Below are 14,982 nucleotides of genomic sequence, written 5' to 3'. Positions count from 1 at the left end.
AAGACAACTCGGATATTGATGGACACGAGGAAACAATCGAGAGGGATTGTTTTGTTACACATTGAATAAAATGCGTACAATCGTTGAGTACAAAAGAAATGGAATGGCGAACCCAATCAATAAATAAAGAAGAGCTTTTATTATAAAACCAGGGATAACCCAGTATTACATCGGTGGTACTAAGATTCATTACATGGAAGTCTACTTCCTCTATATAGGTATCAATAGAAATTCCTAAAGAATGAATCGCCCCGTTGATGTGTTGTACTCTTCCATCAGCCAAGTGCACCGTGTAGGTGTGATCACTTACGGTGGGTTGGATTCCCCATATCTGTACCAAACGATCATTCACAAAATTGTGTGAGCTTCCCGAATCAAATAAAAATTGTACGGGAGATCCATTGATATACCCGTTTGCACGTAGTAAATCATTGGGACCCAATACATAATGAGGGAAAGAACATTGACAATTACTCAAATGATGTGTATAGACCTGAAGGACATTAGGAATCTGACCTTTATGATCTGTAGCTTTAGGTTTGGCGTCGTGCTCTTTTCGTTGGAGCTTACGACATTGCTCTTTTGTATGACCCTTCTTTTTGCAGAATACGCAAAAAGGATGTTGTCGCTTATAATCGCGATCCATGAATTCGTTGGGTGTCTTGCGTTTCCCAACGAATTGCGACTGCTTAGTCCCGGGCGCTTCGTTGGGTTTGTTATGGTCCTTCTTCGAAGTGCGTTGATAGCGAAGAACTATCTCAACGGCCTCTTCGAAGGATTTTGGATCCTTATCGTGCACTATCCAGTGATAGTCCGAATTGGGGATGCCATTGACAAAACAAGCTATTAACCAATTGTCCCCTTCTAGACCCGATTTTTGGATTTGGGTTCTAGCATGGTGGACATAATCTTCTAGCGAGGAAAACTTCCTGCTAGAGAGGTTCATTAAAGCTTGTGCTGCCTCGGTTCGAGAGGGAGGTTGTAGAAATTGACCCTTGAAAACTGTGACAAAGTCTGTCCAGGTCTCGGGCAATCTCCCCAAAGTTCGGAGCCCACGCCACCAAGCGGCGGCCTTACCCCCTAGTTCTCGGCCGACATATGCAATCTTCGTACTATCTGGCGTGGGATAGAGCTCAAAATGAGACTCCCATCGGCCCAGCCACGTGCAGATTGCTTCTTCGGTTCTTTCCTTTTTATCTCCCGTAAATGGCTTTACGACAAATGATGGTTCACCCTGACGCTCATCAGGTCTATTAATCTCATTTTGGAGACTAATGACTCGTGCCTCGAGAGCACTTTGAGATTGCCGAAATTCGGTCAACTGCTGCGCGGTTGAACTAAGGAAATGTTGTACTTGTAAAATATACGCCTCAATGGACATTGTCCCAGGAGGATTTCCTTGAGGTCTTTCCGCTTGAGCGGAGGGCATCGGGTCGTTATTCTGAGCCATTGAATGATTATTTCTGGCAAAGAAATAAGATAAGGTCAGACAAATAGTCATAACATCTTGTCGTGGTGTAAACATATCATGGGCAAACATTAATCGATATCATGATCTCACGTCAATACCCCTCTAGACGTATGAGATGAGGTTCAAGATCAGGTTACTATGGTAACACAGAGGTGTTTTAAAAACCATGGGGGTGACAAATGAATGCCTTTCCCTGATCTCTATATCGATTTTTTTCATGGCGGCTCCCCGAGGCTCAACCATGTATGTTCGCGTCATGAATAGTTTATACACGAAAAAAATGTTAACAATAACTATGTTTCTGTGCCCACATATGTGGTTTCGGCTCTTTAAGTCCTATTACGAGGACCCCGAAGTGCACTTAGACCTAAAGTCTAAACATGTATTATAGTCATATGTATCAACGATGTTGTATGGTATTGGTCATATTTGAACTCGAGACCTCGAGGACAAATACATTAAACACTTGAGCCAACCAAGTAGATTGCGCGTATTGAATGTTTAATGTTTGAGGCGTATTCGAGATATGTGAGGCATTTGCCCCTATATGTTTTTTTTAAAAGAAACATATAGGTCAAGTGGCCTTATTTCTCCCTCATTTATTACCCACTATGGTTGTACGCTACCTACCCTCAAGCCTCGTAAGTACAATGGCCTATGCCAAAGTGTAACCTAATGGTCAAGCCGAATGAGCCCTTGTGTCTTCGTAGGCTCATGTGGCCCATCACATGGTCACGTCATTACGAATGGCGCTCGTAAGAACGAGCTCATGGTGGCATCGTATCCATGTAACGAGGGGAGATGTTGGATACGTGTGTCATTAGAGCGACCCTACTTGATGTGGATCAAGCCCGACGTATTCAACATCATTTTGGCTATACGAGGTTCGTTACGTAACGAAAGATCAAAGTGACCAACGGGAATTTCAACAATAAAAATTGTTGATAAAAGGGATGGTGACAACGCCATTCTCACAAAAATGTGAGGACGGCCACCAAAATCCTCTCCCCAATTAGGAAAACATTTGATATGAATCACGTAATCTAAAATATACACATATGTCAATATATCACATATATACGATCAGAGACGTATATAAGTGACCACATATGCGTATACTAAATGAATCGTTTTTTTTATATAGCCAACAATGATGTATTCGGGATACGTAATCGAGGCATATACCTCTACGCACACGAAACATCCGAAAATAAGGTTAAGCGTAATTCGCAATTGAGGTATTGACCTCTTACGCATAGTAAATCCAACGCATATCATTTCGAACGAAGCGAGGTATTGACCTCGTACGCGAACGTAACATATGTTCGTGAACGTAATACGCAATTGAGGTAGTAACCTCGTACGCATACGACACTCATCACATATGATTTATATGTCAAACGAGGTATTGACCTCGTGGACATATGTAAACGTTTAAGATAACCAATTAAATACCACGTCAACATCATTGAATATATGAAAAAAAAACTACATATTAAGTATACACATGTATAGAAGGGAGAAGAAAAATTAGATAAAAAATTAAGGAAAATTTACCGAAGTTCTTTCGCTAATCCTTGTCTGCATGAAGGCGACCGCACAACGATCAATCGCCATTCCACGCGAAGACAAAAAGAAAACCAAAAGAAACGTTAGTGGGTCGAAGCATGCTACGGTGTACCAACTTTTGGCCAAAAATTTAGTACTAAATCGAAGAAGAAAAGAAACATTAAAAATTGTAAATAAATTTCAAAAAACCAAAAACAAATTCATTACGTCACACTCGAATGTTCAAAGATATTATACGTCACACTCGAATGTCCCTAGGCCATATTTAATGCATTAAGTGTTGCCCCAGTCTCCTAGGTAGAGTTGTACGAAAGCACACCTGGAGAAGGTTTCCATTGTGACAGGTGGTCAGTGTCAATCTCTCTCTCTCTGGTATTGGTAGTCGAACGTGTCAGTTGGTATGTCTCTCTCTCTCACTCTCTCTCTCTCTCTCTCTCTCTCTCTCTCTCTCTCTCTCTCTTCTGTCTCGAAGTTGTCAGACAGACACCTTCGAAGGTCTGTTTCTCTCTGTCTCTCACTCACTCTCTGTCTCTCTGTCTCTCTGTCTGTCTGTCTATCTCTCTCTCTCTCTCTCTCTCTCTCTCTCTCTCTCTCTCTCTCTTCTGTCTCGAAGTTGTCAGACAGACACCGTCGAGGGTCTGTTTCTCTTTGTCTCTCACTCACTCTCTGTCTCTCTCTCTCTCTCTTCTACCTCGAAGTTGTCAGACAGACACCTTCGAAGGTCTGTTTCTCTCTGTCTCTCACTCCACCTTCGAAGGTCTCTTTCTTTCTTTCTTTCTGTTTCTCTCTCTCACTCCACCTTCGATTCTCTGTTTCCCCGTTGTTGTTGTTCTTGTGTTCCCCTCTGTGCCAGGTTCGATCTCTGAACTCTGTATACGCAGCAGCCTCTGCAGCAGCCTCTGAAGTTTGTCTCCTCTGCAGCAGCCTCTGAAGTTTGCTCGTTTGTCTCCTCTGCAGCAGCCTCTGACGTTTTGCTCGTTTGTCATCCTGAAGTTTTCTCGTTTGTCTCCCAAGGTATCGAAATCAAGACGGTGTGGTACCTCTGCAAGTTTAGCGACCTCCAGGTATTCTCTGTGTTGCATGCCCAACTGGTATGTATTCTTTTTCTGAATGTTTCCTCTCTGTCTGTTTTTTATTTGTATGTGTATGACCATTTGTAGGTTTTGATTATTCATAGTCTATGTGTTGCATGCCCAACTGGTATGTTTTTGTTTTCTCTGTGTTTCTCTGTGTTTCTTTTAAAAATGTATCACAATATTTTGTTCGATGTGGTTGTGTGTTAGACATGTTTGTACATGTGGCCAAAATGGAGTTGGCTATGATGAGTTGCTATGTTTTTGTTTTGTTAATGTTTCATGTCCATCTGTTTTTATTTTGTGTGAGTTTGGCATGGATGAGTTTTTTTCCTACTATTTTGGGTTTTTGTATGTTGGACATGGCTTGTACATGCGATGTGATGGAGTTGGTTATGATGATTTACAAAGTTTTCGTTTTCTTTGACTTTCCTATTCGTCTGTTTTTATTTTCTGTGTGTTTGACATGGATGAGTTTTATTTTCTGTGTGTTTGACTATTTAGGGTTATTGTGTGTTGATTTGCAATGTGATGATTTGCTATGTGGTTTGTACATGTGGTTTGTACATGCAATGTGATGATTTGCTATGTGTTGATGGTAATTGCGATGTGTTGATGGTAATTGATTTGCTATGTGTTGATGAGAATTGTGTTGACTAGGAAAATGACGAGAAGGACACCCATAAAGAAGACATTGATGAAAGAGAAAGTGAAGACACCAGTGAAGGAAGGAAGAAGGACACCCATGAAAGAAAGCAAGAAGACACCCACAAGAGAAAGGGTGATGAATTCATCAACACAGAGAAAGAAGACCTGGCAGTACCAGTCCATCAGTCGAGACACACCTCTTGGATGGAATTATTTCCTTCGGGCACGACCTGACGTTTACCCAGAGCTGAGAGAGTGGTTGTTAAAAACCTGGGGGTCAGCACATCCCGACACAAGGCGAGGATTCCACATGAGTGGTTTGAAGAGGGAATACATCAATTTATTGAAGACGAGATACGAACATGTTTATGATACAAATCAAATCACTAACAATGAGGTGGGTACTGTTTTTGCACGTGCTTTTGCATGTGAAGTTCAAGGTGGCATCGACGTTAATTGGGAAGATTTTAATCGGCACCGGTCAGAACATTACAAAGGGTCCTCCAGTACCAACACTGGCTTGAAGTCATCTGGAACCTCTCATGTGGATATTCCAGCTACAACACCTGTCCAACAAGTTCTAGAGGCAAAGGTACGGGCCACAATGACTGAAAAACATGAACAGATGATGGCTGGTTGCATAGCTTCTATGAGCTCAAGAATACAAGCACTACTTGCTGATTTGGAAGCAGTTAAATCAGCTGAGATACAGGCAGAAAAGAAATTTTCTTCAATAAAGACTACATATGAATGGATTGCATCGACAATCCAAAATTCAGAAAGTGAGGTGTTGAAAGAGGAGTTGAAGAAAGAGCTGAACAATATGGGTGCTCAATTACATTCACAGATGACAGACCTTGATACTTGCAGGAATGCACATGAAGAAATAGATAATAAGTTGTCAGCCTTAAAGTTGCATTCTGAGAACCTTGCATGCTTGATGCAGGATTTAAAACATAATGGTTTTGATACTTTGTGTCCATCTGTAATTGAGCACCCAAGTGGTATAGAAAGTACCATTACTAGTATAGCTATATCACGGTATTAGCTTTAAAAGTTATTTATTTCTACTTTTATGGTATAAATAAGTGAGCAGCTAATATATTATAACTTGTGTTTGCAATCTTCCAGGTGTATATTTTGTGGCCTCGGATTCAAGCTGGAGGCTATGGATGTTGTGATTACACCATGCTTGCACACATATCATGTGCTATGTGCTAAGTATCATTTTGAGAAAGAGAATACATGTATGGACTGTAAAACTACAATTGCGGCTGAGTGGTACTATGCTTGGGGTTTAAAAGTACACCCGTACGGTATGTGGCTCTACTATTCTATTGTTTGTATTATATAATGTCAATTATCATTTGGACTAGAACTAGTGTATGCCACAATTCATACTTAAAATTTAGGAGAACAATGGATTAGTATTAGTGTATCTCTAACAACAATGGGATAGTATTGGCAGTACTCTTAATATATAATTGGTATGTGTAGTTAGTTGAAGGGATATTTTCCAGAATTAGTAGTACTAAAAGGGAACCAGGTACAACATCGTCCAATCTATATTGTAACTTGCCTAGTATTAGTTTAGTAAACACTATACTTATAGTACACTGTTGACTGTTAGTATTGTTTGTGTAACTTGGAAATTAGTACTAGTAATGTAATTTGGGAACAAGGTGTCACTTAAATTGCTGAATAATAGTACAGTTTCTGTAATTTGGAAATGAGGTGTGTGAAACACATATCACGTTTAGTACTAATACTGTTCAAGTTCAATACTGTTGGTGTAATTAGTACAAGTTATGTAACTAGGTGTGTAGAACACATATCACGTTTAGTATTACTTGTGTGCAAAATACCAATCTACATTTGTTGGATTAGTACTTAGTAATTACTACATTGTTCATGATTAGTACTAGTTTTGTACTTTGTGAACTAAGTTTCTAGTACATTGCTCATGATTAGTAATAGTTTTGTAACTAAGTGAGTAGTACATTGCTCATGATTAGTACTAGTTTTGTAATTTGGGAACTGAGTAGTACTTTGTTCCCTATTAGTACTAGATTTGTACCTTATTTGTGTAAATTGGTAACTAAGTGAGTAGTATATTGTGCATGATTAGTACTATTTGTGTAATTTGGGAACTAAGTGAGCAGTACATTGTTCGGGATTAGTACTAGTTCAGTGATTTAGGAAATAAGTGAGTAGTACATTGTTCAAGATTAGTACTACTTATAAATTTGACAAAGTCAGTGGTGCATTTTTCGGGATTAGTACTTGTGCATGATTAGTACTACTTGTGTATATTGTGCATGATTAGTACTATTTGTGTAATTTGCGAACTAAGTGAGCAGTACATTGTTCCTTATAAGTACTAGTCCACTAATTTAGGAAACAAGTGAGTAGTACATTGTTCATGATTAGTACAGTGGTACATTGTTCGGGATTAGTACTCCTTGTGTAACATGGTAACTAAGTGAGTAGTATATTCTACATGATTAGTACTACTTGTGTATATTGTGCATGATTAGTACTACTTGTGTAAATTGGGAACTAAGTGAGCAGTACATTGTTCCTTATTAGTACTAGTTCAGTAAATTAGGAACTATGTGAGGAGTACATTGTGACCTACATTGTATATTTTAGATGATGGTACTAACGTTCAACGTTTTTTTGTTTCTTGCAATGAATGTCGTAGTGTCAAGCAACTCCACGCCAGGGAAGGTCATGGAACTACCAGCCCCTGTGCCTAAACCCTCAATATCTGCCGCACATTCCAAGGTTCAGGGACCATCATTACCAATAACCTATGATTTTTATGATGAGGATGAATGTATGAGAAGGGCCATTGGAGCAGTGGAACATATGCTTCTACAAACAAATTCCCCAAGCTCCGGTCAACAATTTGAAATAGAGCCCACTAAGAAGAGAAATGATGTGTCTTTAGAAATAGAGCCCAGTAAGAAGAGAAATGCTGCAAGAATGTTGTATGGAAACGGCAAGAAAAGGAAAGTTGAATGCAATGGTGAGTCATATAAGTTCTCACCTGTCAGGAGCGTTGTCAACCTAATCCATTGTCTAATACCATGTACTTGTGTTGCTAGCTGATGACGAAATGATATTTGGTGACGGAGATACGAGTTCAAAACCTGATCGTGAAGACGAATTTATCACACTCCCAGGTAAACGTCAAAAGCCAGACTTTGAAAACAATGATTTAGCTCATAACAACCCTATTATATTGTTGCTTTTGGTGCATTCTATAGATCATAGCAACACTGTTGAGCACCTAGATGTTGTGGAGAAGATGACCGAGCCCACCACTTGCAATGGGGTATCTACGGCTGTACAGTATGACCATGTAACATTAGGTAAAAATGTGGCCCAAAACCCTATGTTCATTGTTTGCAAACTTTTGAGTATGTGAGTTGATACTAATATTGTTTGGAATCCCATTAATTAGGTTTACAAGAGCAGCCTGAATCGGGAACTTCATGGAGCACAAGTGCAGAGTCAGATTCTGGGATTAACCTTTCCACGGAGGCAGATTCTGGAAGCACATCTTCCACACATGAGGATTGTGAGAAAAACGAAGCATTCATATGTGAAGAGCAGCTGGCATGTCCAAACAACAGTATGTCTAAAGAAGCCCATGAGGAGTGTGGAAAGAATATGGCAAGTACTGAAGAGAAGATTGAAGCCCATGAAGAGTCTGGAAAGAATATGGCAAGTACTGAAGAGAAGATTGAAGCCTATGAAGACTCTGGAAAGAATATGGCAAGTACTGAAAAGAAGATTGAAGCTCATGAAGAGTGTGGAAAGAATATGGCAAGTACTGAAGAGAAGACTGAAGCCCATGAAGAGTGTGGAAAGAATATGGCAAGTACTGAAGAGCAGACTGATTGTACTGATAATGTGTTAGTAGTGTCTACTGATAATGTGCTAGTACTGTCTAAAGATTCTGATGAGGAGTATGGAAAGAACATTGCTAGTAATGAAGAGGAGCTTGATTGTACTGAGAATGCCCAAATGGATCGTGGAAAGAACATCGCTTTCCCTGAAGATAAGCCTGATTGTACAGAATCACATGAGGAGCCTGATTGTACAGATAAGCCTGATTGTACACGTAGTCTTAAGAATGAGTTGACAGCCACCGTACAAGAGGAGTTGACCATGACTACTGCCATAGTCCACATACAGGAGTCTAATAAGAACGAGTGTACAGGCATCATTGATGATGATAGGGGAATAAAGATGAGTGATAATTTGACTATCGACAGCACCTTTGTGGATTTGTGTACAAGCATTGCAGTTGCAGAAAACACAGTTGCTCTCTCAAGCTTGCCACCAGTACAAGGTGCCCGCGCATCCACGCCTATCTCTGATGCCTCTGATGATGAAGTGCCACTTAGTCAGCTCATACCTAAAGGCTTTAAGATAAAGAAGAATGTAAAATCTGGCACCAACAACAAGCGCATTACAAGATCGGCCAAGTTACCCTCTAGTGCCTGATTTTCTTCCGATTGTACTTGAACTTTACCTGTTAGTGATGTCTGAAATACCTCTATTTGGATACCAAAATACTGTTTCAATTGCCAATGTCAAAATTCCACTTCTGTATTTTGTAGAAACAATGGGAATATACTTTTTGATCTAAGTATTCCTCTTTTTACAACGTTTTGTTTCTTTTTTGAGATCATCTCCTGATGAGTTGCCAAGTCTTTGAGTCTGTTGTAGATAAAATGCTTGAAATTCTTCTTAGCTTGCTAGGAAAATTTAGGTTTTCAGGTGTTAATGATGATAAACAGAAAATATCGGGTGTTATTGAAGTATAGACTGTTTCATCAATCCCATTTGGAGGGTAACCAGAATTTGTGCAAATTGTTGAAGCAATGTGGGCCATATTTTGATGATATCATCCCAATGGATGAACTATCCACTAACAGTAGTAAGGAAACACTCCCCTTTTTGAGCTATCACAAATTATTGTTTCAGGAGTTGGATTATTTTGTTAAGGAATTTGAGGCTTCATTGCACATTTGCTTCTTGAAGAATGAACTTACAGTATAAAATCTTACAATATTAAAGTCATAATTTGAATTCAACTTACAGATTTATGTGCCTACAGAGGACACACCAACGGCAATGAATCTAGACTTTATCAAGAAGATATACAATATTTTTACTCATTTTACCATGGCTCTGCAAAACTTCTATGCTCAAATAACATCAGGAAACATGAGCAATATCGGCAATGAAGAAATCCAAGTCTTGTTGACAACAACTAATATATTATGAAAGATAAGTACAAGTGGTTGACAGGCATAAACACTTTAGAAGAAAGATGAAATATATCAATTCATTTGTCAATCATCAAAATTAATAGTGAACTCCAAGTATTGAGAGGGTACAATGTATTGAGAGGGTGACTTTCAAGCATTAAATAGAGAGACCTCCCCTAATATGTGCTCATGAACCTCTTGGGGGACCTTGTAGACAGTGTTGTATCCCTTAACCTTGTGCTTTGCTTGAGTCATATTGAATTTGATCGCAAGAATGGCATCAGCGTAGATTATTGCGATGGGTGCTTCTTTTAGTAATGCATATGTGTTCTTGCACTGCGGCAACTTTGCATAATAGTTTCCATACACGACAGACTCACCAACGTTGAAATTGTTGCCCCAGCCATCCCTCACCACTTCTTTCAATAATGTCTTTCCTTGCTTGCACACCACAATGTAGTAGTCTTCTAAATCTTCATTCTGAGGAGATTTGAGCACTGCAAAATGATCTCCAACTTCCAATAAAACTGCCAAGTCTTGATTTTGGTTGTAGTATACAATATCGTTTGAATGCACATCATCTTCAATATCATCTTGTCGTTCAGGCTCAAGCTTCTGCAACTTCCAGGGCTCCACGATTGATAGGTTGATGCATTTATCCCAAGCTTCATCTATACACATGGAACAAAAGCATGATAAACTACGTAGTAACAATTGTGTTGTGTCCTTGCGGCTAAACCCTAACACACAATGGGTGCTGCGTGTGCCTTTCACGGTTTTACAACCATATGATTTAGTTCTATCGACCTCATCAGCGCGAACTTCAACAAACAATCTGTTCTTACCATCATTTGACATCTTCCATGTTAGCCACTGCACAACATCATGTGCATTTTGTAGCTTAGCACCATTATTATCCAACTGCTCACTTGTAAGGGCACGTTTGATCACAGCCCCCGCGCCATCATGCTCTCCTTTTCCATGTCCAGACCCGAAGTAATTCCATTGCATACGAATGTTGAATAAGGAGAAATACCTGCTTTTGTAACTCAGGTTTCCAACAAAATTAGTACTATGTTGTCAATAGAGAGTACTACACTTCCATTAATACTGGCATCCATTTAATACTAACTTAGTATGGATATAACTTAGTACTAACTTAGTCTGGTTTATACTATGAGTACAAGATGAGTACTTTACATCCCCTTGTATAGTACAATGTGTCTATGGAGAACCCTTCACATGGATTAAAACATAATTAGTACAATTCTCTTAAGGACGGACAATACTATAAGTACAAGATGAGTACTTTACATCCTTTTGTAAACACAACATAGTACAGAAGCAACACACAACATAGTACAATGTGTCTATGGAGAACCCTTCACATTGATTAGTCGATACTTAGTACAATTCTTAGTACTAACTTAGTCTGGTTTATACTATGAGTACAAGATGAGTACTTAACATCCTCTTGTATAGTACAATGTGTCTATGGAGAACCCTTCACATGGATTAAAACATAATTAGTACAATTCTCTTAAGGACGGACAATACTATAAGTACAAGATGAGTACTTTACATCCTTTTGTAAACACAACATAGTACAGAACCAACACACAACATACTACAATGTGTCTATGGAGAACCCTTCACATTGATTAATCGATACTTAGTATGGATATAACTTAGTACTAACTTAGTATGGTTTATACTATGAGTAGAAGATGAGTACTTTACATCCTCTTGTATAGTACAATGTGTCTATGGAGAACCCTTCACATGGATTAAAACATACTTAGTACAATGCTCTTAAGGACGGACAATACTATGAGTACAAGATGAGTACTTTACATCCTCCTGTAAACACAACATAGTACAGATACAACACACAACATAGTACAATGTGTCTATGGAGAACCCTTCACATGGATTAAAACATACTTAGTACAATGCTCTTAAGGACGGACAATACTATGAGTACAAGATGAGTACTTTACATCCTCCTGTAAACACAACATAGTACAGATACAACACACAACATAGTACAATGTGTCTATGGAGAACCCTTCACATGGATTAAAACATACTTAGTACAATGCTCTTAAGGACGGACAATACTATGAGTACAAGATGAGTACTTTACATCCTCCTGTAAACACAACATAGTACAGATACAACACACAACATAGTACAATGTGTCTATGGAGAACCCTTCACATGGATTAAAACATAGTACAAACAAAATTAGTATGCATGCATCCATTCACAAGTGCAAGATTCGAATAGTTACAAACATAATTAGTATGCATCCATGTGAATAGTACTGTTTGTTAATAATTACAAACATAATTAGTATGCATGCACTAACACAAGAATTACTTCCTTACACATTGCATGGTAAGTACTAAACATATGGATTAAAAATTACCTGGCGATAAAGTAGAACGATCGTGCCGCCTTAAACTGCGAGGCAGCACCATCAGACCAAACCCAATGACGGTTAAAGGTTACCCCTAGAGAAAATAAATCTGCATGGTGAAGCTTAAAACAATGTTGAACAAATAGTGTATCATGCTTTTTATCATCTGAAATGTAAAATATTGATTTCTTATGTAACTCACCGTCTTGCCTCCAATAGCAAATATGCACAAGTATTGTACATTGATCATTGTACCAATGCATTGATTGAACCTCATTCTGAACTTTAAATGTATAGTTTTCTGCAAAGTCAATAACAGATACGATGACACCCGTTGGTAAGTTATTAATACATTCCTTGAATTGTGAATTTTGCCAATAACTCCGGAAGTTATGTGGAATGAACTCCCCAAGTTGTTTCTTAAATTCTGAGACAAGGGTAGCAGCACATGTCTCCTTATATACTTCCTTGATACGCTTAGTTACAACTCCCTTGCCAATATTTTCAGTCACATACTCTAAATATTTCCATTTCACGATATGACTGTTTCCCAAATCAAGCTCCTGCATACAAAATAATGGTAGCGGACAAACCTTACATGTTCTTAATAGACATGTACGACGATGCCACTCACATGATGGTTCTTTTTCACAAACACAAGACCTCCATAGCTCAGAAACAGATGCATAAGTCATGTTTCGTGCATTACACCTATTATCCTCCCCATTTGGTCTACATATCTCACAAGTGCAGACACATAATTCCCCGTGTATACCCTTACAATCAGTACGCATTGCATTCACGGCTAGCCTTAACATGTCCATCTTCACATGGTACACACAACAACATGTATTCCTCTCATTTAATTTTCTAACATAAAATGGTTTCAAACCTTGGAACTTGCGGAATCCAACAGTCAAGCTTGGATGTTGATCTTTAAAGTTCATGTACAATTCAGCCTACATCAACCAATATATATAGCAAACATTAATATACAGTTGGTCAAAACACAAAGTTATGGAATGTGAAATGATATAAAAAAATGGAATACCTCTGTCATCTCCAAGAAGTGTCTAGGGTGAATCTGGTACTTACCCTGACTTATTCGTTGTCTACACACGTCCTTCTTATTTGGTGAGACACGCGTATTTTTGGCCCAAAATGAATCCACTTTCTCAATAATCTCTTGAGATAAGGCATCACATCGTCGTCTACGTCCCAACCCCATCCACTTGAATTTGTTTGAGTGTATATTTTGGCGATGTTTCCTCAAGTTCCTTCTTTGAATACCCAGGGCTAAGGCAACTTTAGTATCACTATATTTTTTTCCTCTCGCACCGTTCACAACCATGTGTAGGGCTGCCCTCTTTGCAGCAAGTTTGTCTAAGCTCTCTACACCTTTCACTAAGTCTAGGGATGACTTCATAGACTCTACAATCTCTTCTGAAACACATTGGTCCCTAAATTTTATTCTCTCCATGTCTTCATTCAAACTTTGATGGTGTAACACTCTACAGATAATATCCCTACGATCCTCTTCACTAAATCTCTTTGTTATTTCTACCAAATAACGGACTATGTGAAGAACCACTCGTCTCTTAGTCCTTTCAGATATGCATGAGTTACTTGACAACTCACTCTCGTTAGGAACCCCCATTCGGTCACTAGATTTATCCGCAAAAATTAAGTGGCTTGCAAAAGTAGTTAATGTTATATAGACTCAACCAAGAAAACACAATCAAATGTTTTTAAATGTGGCCTGCAAAGTGAAAGATATTTCGTTTCAAACATTAGAATTACATATCAAATATGACAATTGTCAGTTCTAAAATTTTTGTACTGAAATATGAAGAAATGTAACATTTTAGTACTGAAAATAAAAAAAACGGTTTGGTGAAAGGAACCTCCAATGGTGGACGGAGCGTTGGATATGCCGCCTCGATTTGGTGGAAGGAACCTCCAATGCCGCCTCGATTTGGTGGAAAAAGCCACAAATCACCACGACACCAAATCAAATGTTTTTAAATGTGGCCTGCAAAGTGAAAGATATTTCGTTTCAAACATTAGAATTACATATCAAATATGACAATTGTCAGTTCTAAAATTTTTGTACTGAAATATGAAGAAATGTAACATTTTAGTACTGAAAATAAAAAAAACGGATGGAAGGAACCTCGAATGGATGGAGGGGGCGTTGGATATGCCGCCTCGATTTGGTGGAAGGAACCTCCAATGGTGGACGGAGCGTTGGATATGCCGCCTCGATTTGGCGGAAGGAACCTCCAATGCCGCCTCGATTTGGTGGAAAAAGCCACAAATCACCACGACACCAACTTCAATGGATGGATGTAAGAAAGTCGTTGTCGAAGAAGTCACTATTGGCTGCTACCAACAGTCTCTGTACCTCGACCTAAACCCTAACAAAAACAGAAACCCTAAAAAAATCAGAAATCCTCAACTTAAACGCTCAAAACAGACATGGATGTCTGAGATTTAGATTGGAGGAAATCA

The 14,982-nt window shown here is 38.8% G+C and overlaps 2 protein-coding genes across 2 annotated transcripts; one reads left to right on the top strand and one right to left on the bottom strand.

Annotated features, from left to right (window-relative positions):
- The first annotated feature begins 7,596 nt into the window (after window positions 1–7,596).
- Window positions 7,597–9,837, top strand: LOC147864996 (uncharacterized). Its single transcript, XM_087318591.1, has 7 exons — window positions 7,597–7,792; window positions 7,872–7,949; window positions 8,034–8,138; window positions 8,231–8,548; window positions 8,693–9,025; window positions 9,505–9,596; window positions 9,763–9,837. Exons 1-7 carry the CDS (start codon window positions 7,603–7,605, stop codon window positions 9,835–9,837), a joined length of 1,191 nt encoding a protein of 396 aa, XP_087174717.1. The 5' UTR covers window positions 7,597–7,602.
- A 36-nt stretch (window positions 9,838–9,873) lies between these two features.
- On the bottom strand, window positions 9,874–14,847 carry LOC147864995 (uncharacterized). Its single transcript, XM_087318590.1, has 4 exons — window positions 14,645–14,847; window positions 13,523–14,503; window positions 12,481–13,430; window positions 9,874–9,889 (listed from the first exon to the last, which is right to left on the bottom strand). Exons 2-4 carry the CDS (start codon window positions 14,126–14,128, stop codon window positions 9,874–9,876), a joined length of 1,572 nt encoding a protein of 523 aa, XP_087174716.1. The 5' UTR covers window positions 14,129–14,503; window positions 14,645–14,847.
- Window positions 14,848–14,982: the final 135 nt, after the last annotated feature.

Source organism: Azolla caroliniana, unplaced genomic scaffold (genome assembly GCF_043228905.1).
Source record: "Azolla caroliniana isolate FFs.n. ecotype wild unplaced genomic scaffold, voAzoCaro1.0.p SCAF_4, whole genome shotgun sequence".
Lineage (NCBI taxonomy): Eukaryota > Viridiplantae > Streptophyta > Polypodiopsida > Salviniales > Salviniaceae > Azolla > Azolla caroliniana.
This window is presented reverse-complemented; position numbering and strand designations above follow the sequence as displayed.